Source organism: Esox lucius, chromosome 1, assembly GCF_011004845.1.
Source record: "Esox lucius isolate fEsoLuc1 chromosome 1, fEsoLuc1.pri, whole genome shotgun sequence".
Taxonomy (NCBI): domain Eukaryota; kingdom Metazoa; phylum Chordata; class Actinopteri; order Esociformes; family Esocidae; genus Esox; species Esox lucius.
Window position 1 is genome coordinate 15,162,508 of NC_047569.1, and position 21,100 is coordinate 15,183,607.

The following is a 21,100-nucleotide window of genomic DNA, read 5'->3' on the forward strand; positions in this document are numbered from 1 at the left end:
AGCTGATAAGATTACATTACTTTTTTTTTTACATACGAAACGTTTCTCCTCGTGTCTGCCTTTGAGGACGGTGAGCGGAGAGGACTTTGAAGTAAACGTTTCTCGTGGAAGAAAAAAAAGAAGAAAATATTCTCCTGTGACTTATAAATGGCTGTTGTCAAGGTAGCAGAGTATCGTTATTTTAATTGGACTTTGATGGACATTACCATCTGGTTTCATTCGTTTCAATCACAGTTCAACTCCTGTCATTATTCGGGTACAGATAATATACACACTTTCTAACACACTAATATATTTATGGTATATCTGAATATTTCTGACCAAATCATACCTTGTTAGCAGTACAGCAGAACAGATGCGCCATGAGCTGAAAGCTTCATAAATGCAGTAATGGGTTGAGTTAACGCATGCAGTCAATCAAAGTAATACTTCCCAAAGTCAACATTTAATTCAAGCTGCAGAGCCGTTTGATCGGGAGGGCCATATTGGGGAAAAATTCTATTTTTGCGGTAGTTTCTGTGAATATTTGTGTTTCATTTTGCTGCACAGTGTTTTATTACTGGCTTTATGCTTCTGAATTAATGGAGAACAGCTCTTTCTCCCTCTCAGTCTCTGTCTCTCCCAGGGGTAACAGTAGCTGAGTGCAGTCACTTCCTATCTCAGCAGGTTAATAAGTCCCCATCTCCTCTAAACAGGGCTGCTGCACTCCCTGTAACACTACACGACCACACAATCAACACATCACACCCCTGTAACACAACACAAACACACAATCAACACATCACCACCCTGCAACACAACACGACCACACAATCAACACATCACAACCCTGTAACACAACACAAACACACAATCAACATATCACCACCCTGCAACACAACATGACCACACAAGCAACACATCACAACCCTGTAACACAACACAAACACACAATCAACCCATTTCAACCCTGTAGCACAACACAAACACACAATCAACACATCACAACCCTGCAACAAAACATTACCACACAATCAACACATCACAACCCTGCAGCACAACACGACCACACAATCAACACATCACAACCCTGTAACACAACACAAACACACAATCAACACATCACAACCCTGCAACAAAACATTACCACACAATCAACACATCACAACCCTGCAACACAACACAAACACACAATCAACACATCACAACCCTGTAACACAACACAAACACACAATCAACACATCACAACCCTGCAACAAAACATTACCACACAATCAACACATCACAACCCTGCAACACAACACGACCACACAATCAACACATCACAACCCTGCAACAAAACACGACCACACAATCAACACATCACTACCCTGCCACACAACACGACCACACAATCAACACATCACAACCCCACGAAACGACCACACGATCCACACATCACGATCCCGCAACACACTGTAACACAACACGACCACACAATCAACACATCACAACCCGGCAACACAACATTACCACACATTTAACACATTATCACCCCCCAACACAATACGACCACACAATCAACACATCACCACCCTGCAACATTACACAATCACAAAATCAACACATCACAACCCTGCAACATTACACAACCACACAATCAACACATCACAACCCCATGACACGACCACACAATCCACACATCACAATCCCACAACACAATGTAACAAAACACCACCACACAATCAACCCATTACAACCATGCAACACAAGACAACCACACAATCAACACATCATGACCACACAATCAACACACCACCACCCCGAAACACAACACGACCACACAATCAACACATCACGACCCGCAACACAACGCAACTATAAACACAGCACATCATGGCCCTGCAACACAAAACAACCACAATCAACACATCCCTACCACGAAAAACAACACGACCAGGAAAAACAACACAATATGGCACAAAATAACCAAGAGAAACAACACAATTTGACACAACATGAACAGGAAGTGCAACACAATATGACACAACATGAACTGGAAACGCAACTCAATATGACACAACATGAACAGGAAACACAATACAATAGGACATAACATGAACAGGAAAAACAACACAATATGACACAATACGAACAGGAAAAACAACACAAAATGACACAATACGAACAGGAAACACAACAGAATATGGCACAACACGAACAGGAAAAGCAACACAATATGACTTACAACACAACAAGCACCTTATCTCTCTCCCCCTCTCACCATCTCCCCACCCCACTTTTCTCCCATCTCTCTCTCCCCCCCTGACTCTATTTTATTATCTCTCTCCTCCCCCTCTGTCTCCCCTTATGTAACTTTCTCCCTCTTTTTCTCTTTCCTTCTCTCTCTCCTTCCCATGTTCATTTTTGATGCCATCGGAAAGTGTTTTCTTCTGCATGGAAGAAAAACACTTTAGACTTTAACCTTTAAAGCTATACATCTGGATAAAGACAAAGTCAACAATTCAATTAAATCCTGTTTTTATATAGCACATTTCAGATAAGGGTATAACACATTATGACTTAAAGGAAAATATATCAAAACAATAAAACAAAAACTGCTCAAAATGGGACACAAATGAAATAAAAAAAGAGCTGAAAGACCTGAGCAACTAAGCAATTAAAATATATTTTCATTAAAGGCCACATTTTGAACTCCCCACAAGTTCTCTTAGAAGCTGTTCCAAGGCCTTTGGGTGTAAGAGCTAAAGGCTGCCTCCATGCATCTTGGTCCTAGAAAGAAAGATTGCAGAATGAAGAGTGAACCAAAAGGGTGATTGAGGATGCTGTGTAAACTGGGAGAATACTTGGATGAGGAGTCACAGAAAATCAACTCTGGCTCTGCATTCACTTACCCAAGGCAGATTTTGTGGTGGGAGACAAACTACTGTGTGAGGTGAACTATGTCATCCAAAGGTTATTCTTGCTCAAAGTTACTTAAGGGCTGCATCAGGCTTGTTTCAGACTTAAATATTGAAATCCTGTAGCTACAGCCAGCAACTGTTTAAGCCCCATCTATTCTATCCCTGCAGTGTGAGCAATGGCCCCACCTCCATGACACATTGACCATGCCCAGAAAACAGACCCTGTCTGGGGCAGAGGAAACACAGCACGCCCGTCACATCCACACTGTCTGGACAATTAACCTCTTTTCTCCAACATACAGTTAGTCATAAAGGACACTCAGTCCATTGAGACTTTTAGATGGACTTCCAGTATGACGTGTGGTCGTAGAGCAGGTTAGGTTTAGAGAGGGGCAGGTGTGTGCAGTCCTGGCTGTGGCAGGTGTATTTGGTACATTCAGCTGGGTGCTGTCTGAGTAATAAAGAGTGTTTTGATTCTTCCAGACTTGCAGCACACCTATCTCAGATGTATTCGGAGAATGTGCTGACAACTGTTACCCTTTTATCTTCGGAATAATGTGCTCTAGGTCCTCCCAGGAAGAATGTTCTCTAGGTCCTCCCAGGAAGAATGTTCTCTGGGTCCTCCCAGGAAGAATGTTCTCTGGGTCCTCCCAGGAAGAATGTTCTCTGGGTCCTCCCAGGAAGAATGTTCTCTGGGTCCTCCCAGGAAGAATGTTCTCTGGGTCCTCCCAGGAAGAATGTTCTCTAGGTCCTCCCAGGAAGAATGTTCTCTAGGTCCTCCCAGGAAGAATGTTCTCTAGGTCCTCCCAGGAAGAATGTTCTCTGGATCCTCCCAGGAAGAATGTTCTCTGGGTCCTCCCAGGAAGAATGTGCTCTGGGTCCTCCCAGGAAGAATGTTCTCTGTGACATTTAGAGTGGCTGAGGGAATGAGCTTGCATTGGTTCCCTGATAAAGCTGTAACTGGAATTGCCTGTTGGTGTCCATAATGGCTGTCTTACTCGGCTGCCTTTACTTTTCATTAGGCCGATGTGTTCATCATAGCCTCCTGTGTTGACCTTATCTATCAGAGTATAATTTCCTACAGATTTATTTTTAATTACAACACCCCCCAAATACTCTTCAGCTTACGCGCCTGCTGGATGAGCTGTTGTGTGCGCCGGGCACCTGTTACCACTGTACCACCAGAGTCAGGAATTAATCGGCCGTTATGGCATCATGGCAGTGCTGGGGGTGATGTGCTGAGTCCCATTCGAGACTCTGCTGGCTTAATTAGCGGTGAAATTGCGGAGGGAGATTGTCAGAGCAACAAGCCAGTGTGTTAAAGGTCAGCTGTTCTAAAGCCTCAACTCTCGGCCGCCGTTCAACAGGAGTGCTTTAGCCTTATAGGGCAGATCTGAATGCATCCCCCCATCCACTGGGAAATAATTGATTTGAATGAAAAGAATAATGTATGTATTCCATGCCCTTTAAACTTCCCTCATTAATGATAAGGTAACATGAAATGAGAACGCTATTATTATTACAATGTTTTATCGGTTCTAGTTGGTTAATTAAATTGTTCCAATCCACATGTCACCGTAGGCCTCTGTGATAGCGGCTTGGTTGAAATGCCTCTGGAAATGTCGGTCTGACTTTCTTAAGAGCGCGTGTCATCATTACTCTGGCCAATCACACGGCATTGAGAGCCAGCAGCTCTTCCATTCAGCAACTCTGTACACCCTCAGACAAATCCTCATTTTGAACTGACCAGTCATATTACAGGCAGAGACGCTACTAGTTGGAAAAATATTTGGCGAGGAAACTACCAGCGCTTTTGATATTGAAAAGATTCAGGGCATACTTTTCTGGGTTTGTCATGTTATGTTATATATGTCATGTTATTGCCATGCATTGTTTTGATAGAAAAGGATACAGGTGTAAATGGCCACATAGTGTTGAGCATGGTGTTTCTGCATTTATTGTGGAGACCATAAAACATGTTTCTAAGTATATTGCTTTGTATAGAGAATCTAACCTCTGTGGATAACATTTTGTAGCACACAGTCACTGGGTATTTGCTCAGAGCGTGAGGTTCTTGTTTAGAGCCCAGCGTGTTTGGACGCTGTTCACTTGATCTCCATTGGGGTCTCTCTGTGTTGCTCTGTGGAGTCTCATGTAAAGTCCCATATCTCAGAGGAGAGCTGTGTTTGAAGCCCTCTGACAAAAAGGTCCGAACTGGTTTTATCTTGTTGAGCGCACTACCAGAAAGGTCATGGTATTTGAATCCCTGCTTGGGTCTAAAAAAGAAAATAATAAAGCCAGGTTAAATTAAATAAGCAGCAAAAGAGAGAAGAAGAAGAAAAGGCCAAATTGATTTCTGTAATGTTCTCAAGATTTTTCTTTTTCTTTAAAGAAGCTCTGTGTTCGTAGCTCTGATAATCATGTTTTCCCAGGGAAGGTGTTAGTAGTGAGCAAGTGAATCGACCTTCCACCGTCCACAAACCGAGGTTATCACATGGCATTTAAGAGCTGCTTTAAGCACCCAATGTAGGTGTTCACTTTCTAAATTGAGGTCACAGATTTGGCAAGAATCCCTCGATGGCTCTCATTCTATTAGCTGAAGGTGTTTTCAAAACACACATCATATTCAATTTCTGACTACAGCTGCCATGTTGGAGAGTTAGTCATCTAGACCAGTGTTTATTTGTATTGCTTTGTGTATTTATATATTTTTTACATGTTCTCTTGTCCTTTTGGAATTGAATCATTTGAACATGTCATCAGTGAAAATGAGCATTGGTTCAGCTGACTTAACAAATATAAAAATCTACATAACATATATGTCCATCTACACTCAGCTCAAACAGCATCTTTAAAAAAACGATTGAAAAACGATTTCTCATGTATTCCTGAATAACTGAAGACACACTTCCATCTGTACCTGTCTGGCTATAGGTCTGGTTCCCCTGTTTGCCGAAGCGTTTCTATGCAACTGGCCACGGACGGTGTCACATTAACGATTGGTGGTTTAAACGTGTTTAGTTCTGATTCAGGCTGCCATTTTGGAGTGCTCAGTTGATTATTCGCTAATCCGTCGTTAGCGACGACCCATAAGAGCGGATCAAGCTGCTGCAGTTCCCCGCGGTGAGCTTCCTTTGTTTTCCTTCCAGGTGAAGACGCGTCCGTCGCTCCTTCATTTCTCTCCTCCATTCCCGTTTTTCTAGTTAACCGGGAGATAATAGGATCGCCTCCTGTGTCCCTGTCTTTGACCATTCAGGGCCGACGGCCAGTGGCGGGGATATCGCCACCATCACAGGAGGGATATCCCTGTAATGCCCCTATCACTCCTGCTGGGGAGAAATCATTAGGCCTACACCCCACTCAACACGCACAGACCACAGAAAACGTGTAGTCCAGGGGTGGGCCATATATTTCACAGGGGGGCCACACTGAAAATGGCAGAGTGCATCGTGGGCCAGATTACTTTTTTAACCAACATGCCTAAAAAACACACAACATAGCTAACTCTGTTAACTTGCATATTGTATTTATGTATATTTATTTTCCATGCAACACCATTTTCATAATTGAACTTTATGTTTTTTTTTTCTGTTAACAACTGTTATTATGGCAGGCAAAGGCCTAAATAAAATCCCTTTTTAGGGTTATTACTCAAAAGAAATGTTGCAACACACATTTGCCTTAAAACTTAACTTTCAACTCAACAGAGTAAGCTACATTGCATAAGGTATAGTGTATAACAGTTTTATAGGCATAATAGTTATTAGGGCAGACCTAAGTCTATGAAATCACTTCTGAAGATTTTCACTCAAAGCAAATGTTGGTATAATTGCCGTCATCTAACTTCATACAGTGTATTTTTTACGTGCTTTTAACGACAGCGATTCCAGCAGCCCAGACCCAAGAAATCAACTTTTAGGGCTACTCGATCACTCAATATGAACAGGAGAGACTCGTATGAGCGTTGACAAGTCAGGTGAAGTCAGGAGTAATTTCTATTAAAGCAGTGTGCGGTACTGTTGAAGCAGTGTGCGGTACTGTTGAAGCAGTGTGCGGTTCTGATGAAGAAGTATGCGGTACTGATGCAAGATGTTCATCAGTGAGGCTGAATCTGCGCTTGGACTTGTGGAACTGTAGCATCGGATGACAGTTTTGTATTTCGCTGCATGCTTGCTCTGGAAGTGCCTCTGCAAATTGTACTCTTTAAAAACTGTGACGTTAGCTTAACATATTAAGCAAGTTGCTTTACCAGCGACATCGGCAAATACATATTTTCCAGTCAATAGTTTTTTAAATACCCTGCTTTCGTTGTCAACTTTTCTTAGGCTCATTTCCAGAGATCGCTAGCCATCAATTGCGTATAGTATGTACAAATGATAACTTCCGCGCGTGGATTGTGGTGCTGGTCCCTACGTATCATAGCAACGCAAATACCTTGTTTCAACTTTAAGGTATTTTAAACAGACAGTATGATACTGCTGTACTTATTACGGGGAGTGCCAAGGGACTTTTAATTTGAAAATAAAAATGCAACAGTAAATAAAGTAAGGTCATCTGCGGACCTCGTCAGGTATTTTTTATTATTTTAAATGTTTTGGATGTATCGCGGGCCAGATAGAATGACTCAACGGGCGGGATCCGGCATTAACCTGCACATCTTCTGTGGTGGAGTGAGCTGGGGTTGACGGATGGTGAGATGGTCTGCCTCACGTTGTATTGGTATCCCAAGTCAATGTTGAGGTGAGGTTTCTTAAGGGAGAGTGGGGGAATGATGTAATACATTAGGTGCATCTATGTTCAGCTGAGTTTCCTATAAAATCATTCAGTCCCCAGCAAATGAATGGACTGAGAGCTAATCTCTAAAGAACGTTGGCTTGGTGTTCCACAGTAGAATAGTGATGAAATGTCTCAATAAAGATTTTCCCAGATCACTTCGGGCAACCTGTACTTGAACCATATAGTCTGTCCTGTCCTGGATATGAAAGGTCTAAAAGTCCCAAAACTTTGATCAGCTCAAACTTAAATTCACTGAATCATTATTGTCCTGTAATGTTTTGTGCTGGATTAACACTACACAAAACGGTATTCATAAAATGCTGTTTTTTTAATAATATTATATGAATAATGCTATATCAATCAATCAAATTTATTTATAAAGCCCTTTTTACAACAGCAGTTGTCACAAAGTGCTTTACAGAGACACCCGGCCTTAAACCCCAAGGAGCAAACAACAGTAGTGTTGAATTTCAATCCACTTATTGATGATATCATATTACTTGACAAGTCTCTACAACAGTGATGTCATTCTGTGGCATCGCAATTGGACACTTATCAAAGGTAGTAAAGTTGGGCATAGCTCCGTAACATACTTTCACCTCAGCACAAAGCTTGTTCATATTTATTATGTGCTAATGGACTAATGCGTTAGCCCCTCTCTCCTACACATAAATTATACATTAGCATGGCAATGATATTGTGCTTTGTTGTTCCACTACCAGAAGAACCAACTACATTTTTACCAACTCCTCAAAAATTTATTGGGTCGGGGGGAAAAAACAAGACCATACCATGAAAATATATACCTTTTTTTTAGGATAATGAGTATACAGAACACATATGTGAGAAACGGATACCAATCATGTATTCGAGCCATTTTCTCGTTCAGTTTGAATCGCACAACGCTTCTGAGCATCGGCCTCGTTACCGTAAATACCCGCGGTACATCCTCCCCCCTGAGTTAGCGAAAGCTCTTATTAAGTGAAAGAGTTAAAGAGGAAATGCTCTGTTGTTGCTGTTTTAAAAAGCCATCTCTTTGATTGAGAGATGGTATATAAAACGGTGAGTGCTTCTAACTCCAGCATTGTGGCCCTCGGGGGCTTCAGTCAATTATGCCATGCTAATCGTCCCCACTGCTCATGAACTTTGTTTTGACCGGGCCCAGGAAGTTGTGCTCTCCGGCAGCTCAATGGTGGTCATTGATCAAGCCCGACAGAGAGCTCAGAGACCTGCGGGGAACATTTGGGAGAGAAAAGAAAAGGGAGAGAAAGGTGTTAAAGGGGAGATTAGTGAAATGAGAACGCTTCTAGAGAATTGGAAGAATGGAGAGCCCCTGCCAGCAAAGGTGGTGTGTGTGTGTGTGTTCTGTGTGTGAGCTGCCTTCGGGGGTGAAGAAATTAAAGGTTTTGGATTGATTTAGAACAAAAGCCGTTCTCAGTTACCCCGGTAATTACATGCAGACTGAGAATGTCTGAGGAACAACTTGTCTGAATACATTCGTCCTCTTTTACATCCCTCTTTCCTTCCCTCCATTGTCTCTCCTAGTGAACAAACACAAGCCGTGGATTGAGACATCGTACCACGGGGTGATCACAGAGAACACAGACATCGTCCTCCTGGACCCTCCGCTGGTGGCGCTGGACAAAGACGCCCCTGTTCCTTATGCAGGTATGGTACCCCCCCCCCCCCCCCCACAATTGTGTGATGTCGTATCATGACGTGTTAATTGGCTGGCTGTGATGAAAGGGTGTGAAATCACTCAGAAGACGACAGAAGTCTTCTTAATTTCTGTGCGCACCCTTGGTTCTTCAGAGCTCAAGAGACACCTGCAATTAAGCCAAAGCAAGATACTTTTCACTTTCCAGGAAGAAAAAAAATAGAACCACCGATTTCTAATTTAGAACCCCTGGATTTTACCTAGAACTGACAAATATTCCTAGAAAATATAAATATGTATAAATGCTATAATAACGTGTTTCGCTCTTACGAATATATTAAATCAATATGTGAAAGTAGCCCAAATAACGCCTGCGGCTGATAAGGCTATCACACAGGAAAAGCCTGACGGTTTACAAATCCTTCTCCTTGGAGACCGTCCTGACTCCGCTATCGGGTTTCCAGCTCCTGGGGGTGGTCAGGCCTTATGATGTGGCCAAGGCCCCAGTGTGAGGTTGGCTCAGGTGCCCACTCTTTGAGCACCTCAGGCTGAGTTGGAGCAGCTTGAATGTAGGCGTACTGGACGGACAGATACTGGCTGACTGGACATGGTAGTATGATTTTTCCTTCTGTGCGGTGGCCTGAGGGGGTTGTAATGCTCACCAGAGTGTTTGTGTGTGGGGGGGGGGGTTGAAGAGGAAGAGGAAGGGAAGCAGGAACCCGAAAATGAATGCAGTCGCTACTCAAAGACGGCGCGGATAAGAGCGTCTGCTAAATGACATACGGCACCTGGAAATGGAAGTGGAGAGGGAGGTGCAGAGACAGCATGGAAGGAGATGACTGACACCTGAGGCTCTGGGGACACGCAATCACTGCAGAGGAAGATATGTAAATGAATATCAGCTTCATGTAGACCTAGTGTGTTAGCAGCACCATTACAACAAGGAACATCCTGAGTGTAATCAGGTGATTCTGGTGTCTCTGGAGCCCTGATGTCACCGGTCGCTCCTCTGTTTCTCTTGCACCTCTCTCTCTCTGTCCATCTCTCCCTATTCCTCTCCCTCACACACTGTCTCTCTTTCTCTCCCCACTCTCTTAATTGTCCCACCGACTTTCTCCTCGTCTCTCTGAACTGTGGTCAGCAGTATCTCCTGGAGACACTGTTGGGGGCAGACAGTTGGTAATTAGCTGCAGATTTTTTTTCTCCCAGAGCTAAATGAGAGAGCTATGCCCAGGTACCATTATACCTCATTAAGTACAAATCCTAGACTTAATCACCTCTCTCTTCCCCTCTGTGATTGACTCAATGTCAGACAGCATTCATTCGCAGGTACACTGCAGACAGAACAGAAAACACACACACATGTTTGCTTTACTATCCTTGTAGGGGACCCAAAACCCAGAAGTCAATGTTCCTTATTCCCTAGCCCTTAACCTGCCTTTAACCTAACCAGAACCACAACCTCAACAACCTAACCCGTAATGCCTAAGCAAAACTAATCATTAATGACTAACCCTAAACCGTAATGCCTAAACAAAACTCATCACTAATGATTAACCCAAACACATAATGCCTAAACAAAACTCATTACTAATGACTAACCCTAACCCGTAATGCCTAAACAAAACGTATCACCCCCATACACACACACCCACACAAACACACCTGGATCACCAACATATCAACACCTATACCCAACAGCCGCTGCTTGACTCTGCCACGTCTTTTCTGAATGTGCGTAAGTACTGCACTGAATATAATTCAGATGTACATTTTCTGTGTGAGGAACGTTGCACAATAATGTTCCAGTGCATCTTCTTGAGGCCTACCAGCCATTCGATTTCTCTGAACCCCCTTCTCAAATCGCTCCACCACTCACTTTCCTGTAGCAGATTATTCTGCCACAGTTCTGTTGAAGCCCTCAGTGAGACATCACCCAGGAGCACTTCTGTAGTTCTCGCATCGGCAGAGCTTCAACACTGACTGAGAGGTGCTGGACTAGAGACAAGCGAGACAGTGTGTCAGAACTACTGAGATGTCGTCACGGCCGATTCAATGTCTACAACTTTTTTTTTTTTTTATCGATTAAGGAAGTGCTGAAAAAAAAATTGGAAACCACACGTGAAGGAAAAGTACTGGAATTGTTTAGGTATAGCCAACTAGTACATCAATTGTATTTTATCGTTGTGAAAACAATAAAACAATGCAATTTAAAAATAATTACTCATCAGGCACATGGCGGGTAGAAATGCTGGTATATCAGGTTCAGCAGTTCCAACTACTAAACGTCAGATGGGCTTTTCAAGTGGCTACATTAACTTTTAAGCTGTAGTGGATAATAAGTCAATCAGCTCCTAACTGTAGTGGCCATTATAATGCTATTCCAGATAAGCTGTTTGTGGGGCTTCTACTTTACAGCTGAGAGTAGCTCATTAAGTAGTGGCTGAGCCAGGGTTAATGGCCAGCCTGTACGGAGAGCTTCATTACAGCCACAGGCTACTGTGGTTCAGTAGTGCTTCAGTGGGAATGGACACAGCAAGCAGGCATACACAAAAATGAACACATATAAATGTACGTACAAGATCAGGTTTTTCCAAACCCTATCCTTAACCTAATCAATGACCCTAAACCGAACCCCTAACTCTAATCCTGACCCTAATTGTAAGGAATCCTTGCCATTAAAACAAAAAAAGAATGCCTTTTTCCTCATTGGACTTTGCGCTTTGCTCTGAAGAAACGCAACCCTGCCCTCCACCAAACACTCTCTCTGAAGAAACCTAATGTGCCCTCCACCAAACACGCTCTCTGAAGAAACTCAACCCTGCCCTCCACCAATCATGCTTTCTGAATAAACTTAAACCCTGCCCTCCACCAATGCCTTCATGAATAAACCAAAACCCCACCCTGTAACAAACACATATTCCAGCCTCCTTACCTATTCAAGCCTCCTTCAGTTCACCATTAAGACTGCCTCAAGTCAGATAAACAGGATCGGAAACACAGAAACAAAGACACAAATAGACGGACATAAAGACGCACAGAGAGACAGGCACAAGCAGACAAACACTCCGTCAGAAAGGAAGACACGCCCCTGCACTGTCTCTGAACGCTCACCAGTTCAATCAGTCTTCATAGTCTCCGGTGTTTTATTAGCCTCAGGCGTTTAGAAACAACCACCAGGCTTCCCCCAGTTCTCTAATAAGCTCAGTCAATACGGGGCCACTGCCGACAGCTTTACTGCACTCCAGAGCATCATATACTCTGTATATACACATCCACTCTGGCTTCTCCCATCAGTTAGGTGATCTGTCACATATTGTGCTGCTGATGGTTCTATTCATCAGCTCTGGTTAGGTTTAATTTCTCCCACTGTGTGGTATGTCTGTTGTGTGACTGGCTGTGTTGCTGTCAGTGTCTGTTGGGTCTGTGATGATACTGTGTCTGTTCGCTGGTTGACATGTTGGGTCTGTGATGAGACCATGTTTGTTCGCTTGTTGACCTGTTGGGTCTGTGATGAGACCATGTTTGTTCGCTGATTGACCTGTTGGGTCTGTGATGAGACCATGTTTGTTCGCTGGTTGACCTGTTGGGTCTGTGGTGAGGCCATGTTTGTTCGCTGGTTGACCTGTTGGGTCTGTGATGTGACCATGTCTGTTCGCTGGTTGACCTGTTGGGTCTGTAATGGGACCATTTCTGTTCACTGGTTGACCTTTTGGGTCTGTAATGAGACTGTCTGTTCGCTGGTTGACCTGTTGGGTCTGTGATGTGACCGTGTCTGTTCGCTGGTTGACCTGTTGGGTCTGTAATGTGACCATGTCTGTTCGCTGGTTGACCTGTTGGGTCTGTAATGAGACTGTCTGTTCGCTGGTTGACCTGTTGGGTCTGTAATGTGACCATGTCTGTTCGCTGGTTGACCTGTTGGGTCTGTGATGAGACTGTCTGTTCGCTGGTTGACCTGTTGGGTCTGTGATGTGACCGTGTCTGTTCGCTGGTTGACCTGTTGGGTCTGTGATGTGACCGTGTCTGTTCGCTGGTTGACCTGTTGGGTCTGTGATGAGACAATGTCTGTTACCTCATGTGTTGGGTGGGTTTGTGATGCGTGAGTTTGTATGTCTGTTTTGTGTGTGACATGACTGCGTCTGTTTTAGCTTTTATGTCTGTTGTCTCTGTGATGTGACTGTCTCAGTGTTCGCTTATGTGTTGGTTGGGTCTGTTGTGCGTCCGTTATCTTGCATACCTCTGCCCATTCTGTGTAATGAGTTGTTCTCATGGGATGGTTTCTGATTGGTTTACCATCAGGTAGCGAATTGTACTGTACATCTGATCAATTATGTTATATGGTATAAACTTACGTTACGTTAATATTCTCTTTATTATAAACCTAATACATTAGTACAACATGACACAAGCATTACTTAATTGAAATGTCTCCAGTGCAGTCAGTTGCTGTCCCTGTTCACTGAAAGCTGACAGCAGGAGTCTTCTATCATTATGAGACTGTCCAGTAATGGGATGAGTGTCTAAGGATGGCCATAAGTAGAGAAAACAAATATGAGAAAACACTCACATTCGGCTAATGAGTTGTGATTAATTAGCTCTGTTGTGCTGTTTGGCTGATTGGGAGACAGAGCTAGTTTACCACTCTTTCACACATACACACACACGCACACAAATCTGCTTTTTTTCTATAATTCTGAGGACTTTTTTGGGGGGAAAATCCTGTTTTATCTAACCCCTAATCTTAACCCTTAATTCCTAAACCTAACCTTAACCCCAAGACTAATAAAAGAATGTATGACATGCATGCTAGCCTTTCAGTGCAGTGGTGTGTAAAATGTCCTCTATTCATGAGTTATCGTGGGTTACCATACTTGTGAAGACATCAAGTAATACACACACACACACCTTATCCAAGCGGTTTGTGTCTAGCGGATAGGATCTACACCTCACCATAGATCAGGCTAGAAGTGGATAATGGAGCGGTAGCATTAGCATTGATGTGAATGCATGCATAATGTAATGTATTGTTTGGCATCGTGGCAGAGTGTAGACTAACATGTGCTTTTGGAGACACATTTCAGGCCCTTTTCTGGTCATTGTTTTCCCGAGGCTTGTTTGAACATTGAAATTGGATATTCTGACATTGAGTCCCCATGTAATGTGTTACCCTGTATCTTTGTCTGTGCATCGACGCTGTGTCTTTGGAAATCCGTCTGAATGGGGACCAGCTAGAGCGATGGAAGAGGTTGTTCAGTTCACATTAGTTCTGATTGCCTCTGGGAAACCTACGGTAGAGTTGGATGGAGGGGTTGGATGGACAAGCATGTTACTTTCCTTGCTCTTGGTTCTGTCGTCTGTCCTCCCAAACCGCCTTTCATTTTCCCTGTTCTCCCCTCAGTCATTATACCCTGCCTCAGTCTGCGCCTTATTCCTGTGAGGCATTGGATCGAATTCATACTGTATCAATTATAGATGAAGACTGCCACCGAAGTCCCTCTGACTGTACATCGGGGCGATACCCTGAGAAGGAATGTCTATATAGGCAGGAACAGCACAGCTGGTGTTGCAGTCCATTGAGTGAACATATTTTCTTTCACAATGCATAAATGGTGCCTACCTGGCATTTTAATTTGGATTTAGCATGATTAAAGATTAAGCATTAAGATGTTGAGAGAAAAAAGCATATTGGATTAGAGAATGCCTTAAAGACCTTTTGTGCCTTTGAAAACGTATTTAATGAGTGGAGAAGAAGATGGCAGAGGCTAGAGGGTTGCTTTTAATAAGCTAACAGATTTTTTGAACAGGTACCGCTGTGTCTATTTTTCTTCAGAATCCGTGAGTTCAAAGGCATTGCTTTAAAAAGCAATTAAAAAGAAACAGATTGAATTAATTTTTGCAAGAGAGAGATGGAGAAATATCAGGTCTGTTCCGAGGCATGCAGAAGCCTCTCCCATTTTGCTTGGTTCCTTTCTTGTCCCTATATATCTGCCTGGTAATTAAACAGAACCCCTTATGTGCTCTGCCATTTTGTGGAGGACTGGACTTGGACCCCAAGGCAGCGCCTCGATTGCTTCCTCCCTGCCCCTCTCTCATTATCTGTTTCTTACCCTCACACACACGCTCACTGTTTCTTACCCTCACACACACAGTCTCTCTTTATCTGTTTCTTACCCTCACACATTCTCTCACCCTGCCCTGTCTTACCACTCCAGCTCAGTCTTCAATCAACTAAAGTACACACGGTAGTAAATGCCGGATTTATTCAATGGGAATTCTAGTTATAAATGAGCTTTTCCTGTCATGAGGTGAAAGTTATTGCCTATGAAATGCATAAATTGAAATAAAATTATAACAATTAAGAAAAGTGTGAATTGCTTTTTACAGAATTTGTGTAAAAATAACGAGATTTCATAGGCTAATGTTAGTGTTATACAGCCATATTCATATTAGTATTTAGCTGCAGTGGATTGTTTTCTTTAAATTACAACTATTGATTAAAAAAAGAAACACAGTGATTTTAGATTTTTTTATGCCTGCAAGAAAACATTGTTATTTGATTTTGCCCTTTAAAAACCAGTCCAATCCCTGGATCCGAGGAGGATCTTTACTCTCTTTCCCATGTGTGTGAGGGTTAGCCAGGGCCTAAAGTCAAGGAGTATCAAAGAGTATTGGCAAGTAATATTGCTTGTTACCATGATAAGCAGAACCTGGTATCATGCAACAGTAGTACCTGTAGTTACAAAGCCTTCGTTGCCAACCTGGATCATCATTGTCTTTCCTCCCTTTCTCACTTAACCCTGCCATGCTGCTGCGTGGCCCTGCCACTGTCATTCCTCAGAAACTAGAGACATTTGTCAAGTCTTTGTAGCGATTCCTTGCTTCTCTTTTCTCTTTTGATGGTCTGAATGTAGCTCCACCTTGGCACATGATCAATCTGACATCAGCTGAGGAGTCCCATCCTGCAATGCTGTTCTTCCACAAAATAAGAGTGACAAGGCATTCAATCCTATCAGAACAGACAGCAGGGCAGCCAACTCCCCAAACAACCTGCTGAACACCTGAGCCTGATTTTGATTGGGATTGGGACCCAGTCTCAGACTGGGTGAAGTCACTTTTAGACAAGTGGAACTAACATCAATAAAACACACTTTTATTTTTGGAGAGGCTTGCCAATTTCAATAGGGTGATCATTTGATTAAATTGTACATTCAACTGTGCTTCTAACCAAACATGAACGTGCCGGTCTGATTAATCAATAACCTGTTGCTGTTCTATAAAAAAAACAATAATATGTACAAATGTTGTACTTACTCATAATATGCTTCTGCCAGGCAAGTTTACTTTTCGGTTTTAACAAGGTTTCTGGAAAGTTCAAAGTATTTCTGTCAACAGCAAGATGTGTTTGTTGTTATTAACAACTGAGTGATCAAACGCCGGTACCCCACAGACAGACAGAGGCAACAAGCTGGAAATGATTGAATCAACCAGTCATTCCTACACAGTGTTTGGGTATGTTGTCAACATTTCGTTGATTAGATTGTAGCTGGATGCCAACAGTGTCTGAGAGTTTTGAGATTTATTTGTTACAGTTTGCGGTTGAACACTCAAGAACTGCTAGTACCTTCGGAATTGTTTTACAAGCTACTAATACGTGGTATGTGAGTTACCAGTAGCTATTGACCTGCTGAAGAACCCTGAGTGTGAGATTCTGACCAATAGCCAAAGGTTGCCTCAATTGAATTTCAAGCTGAGAATGGAAAGAAACTGTTGTTCTCTCCCTGAGCAACACAGTTAACCCTAATTACTCCCTAGTGCTGATCATTGCAGCTCCTCTCTATTTCTGTGTTTGCTTTAATGCACCTGGTGTTGCGCAAGCTGACAACTGTCCCTTCTGCCTTCATCTTTAACCCTATATGGACAAGACAGACTACATTCCAGCTGTCGACGGAAATATTACTGAGAACCTACGAAAGGAGGTATGATATCCTGGTCAACCTCAGTGAGATACTGTAGCTACATCTGAAGGAGAGAATGTTCTAAATAGCTGAGCTGCTCTGTACCTGGCGTGTAGTTTCTGGTCTCTAATGGATAGTGATTTGTACACCCTCAGCACAGAGACAATGGAGCCATCAGGCTGCCACTGTTCCCATGCAAATGTATTAATGATGTACAGAAAAGCAATCTGCTTCCTCATTGAACCATACAGATGAGCCAAATCATCTTTGTAATGAGACTCTTGCTTCTAATCCATCCACAGGAAATGCAAGGCTATGCAGAGAAAGTTGACTTTTCTCAAAGAAAGTCAATAAGAGAGGATTTCATAAAGAGTATGTTTGGGTGATGTAGTATGTTTTATGACTTATAATACTTTGGTAGGTTGAGATATAGTGTTTTTATGAAAATTGAAGTGTTATCACTCCTTTAATCTAGTGAAAATGGACTGATTCAGTGTAGCAACTACTCTGTATGCACACTTAGGGAAGCCATCTGGTTCTACCAATTTATCGTCTCTAATCTAAAGCGTTGTGAATGCTTCACTTTTCTCCACTTCAGACAGCACACACAACTTTAGATTTGGATGTCCACCAAGACTGTCAATAACAATGCATAAGAAGTTGTATAAAAGGTAGAGTAAAAAATACAAAGCAATAACTAAAGATTGTAAGTGTTTTGATATGTGTCTGTTATGTTATTCCTTTCTGAATTTAATAAACAGGTGCAAAATACTTGGCTTATAAAGGGAAGTTCACCCAAATTACAAAAGTACACATTGGTTTTCATTCCCTGTAAGCAGTTTATTGACAATGCACTGTATGACAGCAATCTAGGCTTTGGCTTAGTTTCCATTGCATTGCAGTTTCCATTTGTTTTCACGTGCTAATGTTTTAACATTTGTGGCCTGAATTGTGGCATGTTTATGAATAACATGGTTAATAGAGTTGTTTAAATGTCAACTAAACCATTAACAAAGGTATAGGAAGAACCATGCAAATAGCAAATCAAACCAACTTCTCGAAAATAGGTGAGGCAATTATTTAAAAGGAAAAAGTATAGTCTGGCCAAACATTTCTAGAATATATCTCAAAAGTTGTCAGTTTCTCTTGAGTTCGAGTGGTTTGATGAATACAATTCCAGATTGTTGAGGTCTATACTTTGTTTACATGGTATATGGAGTCTCTGTGAAGACGTGTCCCCTGGAAACACACTGAATAGGCGATCTCTTTTGCAGGCTGCTTTTGGAGTCTAGAAATGGTTGTTGAAACATAAGTAATAGTTGTGTTATGATGAACCTAACATTGTTTTGTTAAGAGATCTAGGGAACCCCAAACAACCAATGGGAAATATGATTATGCTGTGTAAATGTATCCTTTTTAGGGCAATAAAAAAATAAATGGTAGAAAAGAGGTTTCAGACCCTAAAAACACTTCAAAGTAAAATAAAATATATTGTGAGAGATTATGGGCATGAGGAACTTAACAATGCATAGGTGCTGACTAACTCTGAACAAAGGACAATAGATAGGACATGATGCCCGTTACTAATGGGCCCCACACACCCTACCAACACATCCTTTCCATGCCTCCTGATGGGTGTTGTGCATGTAACTGTCACTGTGAATAGAGCTGCAGACCATGGGTTAGAACACACCATTGTGAGAAAGCATGTATTTTCCTGATAATGTAGGTGCATCTTAGTCTATAGTTAAAGAACACAACACAGGGGAATGGTACTTCGCTATCTTTTGCTATATGATGTACCGTATAGCTAACAGCTGGTATCTATTATTGATGGGCCCCTGACAACATGATAAGTGTGTGTGTGTGGAGCCAAGAACTCAAGAAGGGACACTATACCAGGCCATATAAGGTTAGGATATAGAATACACGAATGTGATTGGAAAACAGCCAGACATTGGAGGGGTTGTGCTGGAGGTTTGGTTTAGTATATATATATATATATGCTGTTAAAGACAAAGACATTTGGAGAACATGAAAGAACTATGGGAGATCAACCCCTGACTTCCAGTTTTATGATTTAGTTCATGGATCAAAAGTGGACAGAATCTAACAGCTGCCAAATGAATTATCCAAATGCCTTATGACCAAGATTGGTTCATTTGTGGACATATCAGGGTTGGAATGAAGATAATAATGAATCGATGAATATCTCACTGAAATTACTATAGAAAAATCTGTCATTAATTGTTTTTTGTATATAAATTATATATATATATATATATGTATATATATGTACACATTGTTTCCCTCCATCCTCCAATTGAGGATGAACATTTCGAGGTTGTTATAAAAAGGAATGAGAGATGCGAGAGATTTTATCGGACTGTTTCAGTCAAGGTGAACAAATACCTCAACTGAACTTTCAACTTAACTAAGGCATTAAGATAAAAGCAATATTCCACACTGAGGATTTTGTACAGTTAGTGCTTGTCTGACTTATACAAGCCCATGGGAGTGATTCAGTATGAGGCAACACTAACGTCGACCTGTTTCTTGGAAATCTTACAGTTAATCAGTTCAGGTACAAAAGATGAGACAACGCGGCTGTCTTAAGCTGATTTACAGCGTAGTTTGTTTGATCTAAACAGTTTCGTTTTTGGATGTCTCATGTTGTTGGCTGGGTTTTCCAAGACATTTTAAATATTTTGCTACATCTTGCGAGGAGACAGATCCATTACTATCCGAGAACAGTGGGTTAGCGTTCGTGTTAAGCCAAACATCATCTAGCTAGCCAAGCAGAGTGCTGATATCAGTCTTAAAAGTCACAAAGTGTACCCAAAGTGTTTCATGATGCTCCAACCTTTTTCCGCAGTTTCATCACATCACTGTAAGGAAGTGGTTTCATTTGTCCTCGCGATCCGATTGAATCCACTTTAAAATTGGCTTGAATCTCCCCAAACGGTTGAAATTGCTTCTTAGAGACAGCATCTTAGTAAGAATGTTTGTGTATTCATTTGTGTGTGTGATAGGGAACATTTTATGAATTACCAGAGAATGTCACTGTGTGTGAGTGTGTGTGTGAGCCATCTTGTCTATTCACACTGCCTTCTGATTGTTCAGTTCGTTCCCATTCCCCTCTTTCAACAGCAGCCTCCCCCAGACTCTGACACTCTGAGTTTTACTGTAAATGTATGGATCTACAACCCCCAGATGGCATTTTAAGCTAGCCCAGTCTCATTCCACCCCATTCAGTCCGCCTGAAAGCCATGCGTGAATTAAATCTCCTCATGCATTTTCCAGCGATCTCTGCCGCTGTGGCTTCTAACTTCCACCCATCACATTATATCAGGGCAACAGACGCAGGCCCCTTATAAATGAAACACTCTAGCGTCTCTCAGTGACGGACCACCAACAAACTCTCTTTTGCACAACAAACTCAGGACACCACACTGCTCCCCCACACACTGACCACAAGTACCTCCTATTCATCTCCCTGTCCTTGAGCCAAACACATCCACCTCCATCCATGGAAGCTCTCTAAAGAATTCCACTGAGCGGGAACGTTGAATGCACACCTTTTACACAAGGGCCATGAAAGCAGCAGCCATCCTGAAAAGAAATGAACTGGCTTTGTTAAGCGATACATGATTCACAGAGCAGTGACTTGAAGCACATTTCGAGGCTGTTCTGCATAGGATGGAAACACAACTGAGGGAGTGACTCTAATATGTATTATGGTTCTCTCAGGCAGCCCAAGTTGTTGTTGCCTTCAGGCTCTACCGTATACATGTACTAGAGCCTATCTTCTGTGGAAAACATGTTTTAGA

The 21,100-nt window shown here is 42.2% G+C and overlaps 1 protein-coding gene across 1 annotated transcript in view; it reads left to right on the forward strand.

The window, feature by feature from the left end:
* LOC105018616 (calsyntenin-2) overlaps positions 1 to 21,100 on the forward strand; it is a 262,824-nt gene that overhangs the window by 99,322 nt on the left and 142,402 nt on the right. Inside the window, exon 2 of the mRNA XM_013136838.4 lies at positions 9,204 to 9,326. Within this exon, the coding sequence (XP_012992292.1) occupies positions 9,204 to 9,326 (123 nt within the window). The remainder of the gene's footprint in view (positions 1 to 9,203; positions 9,327 to 21,100) is intronic.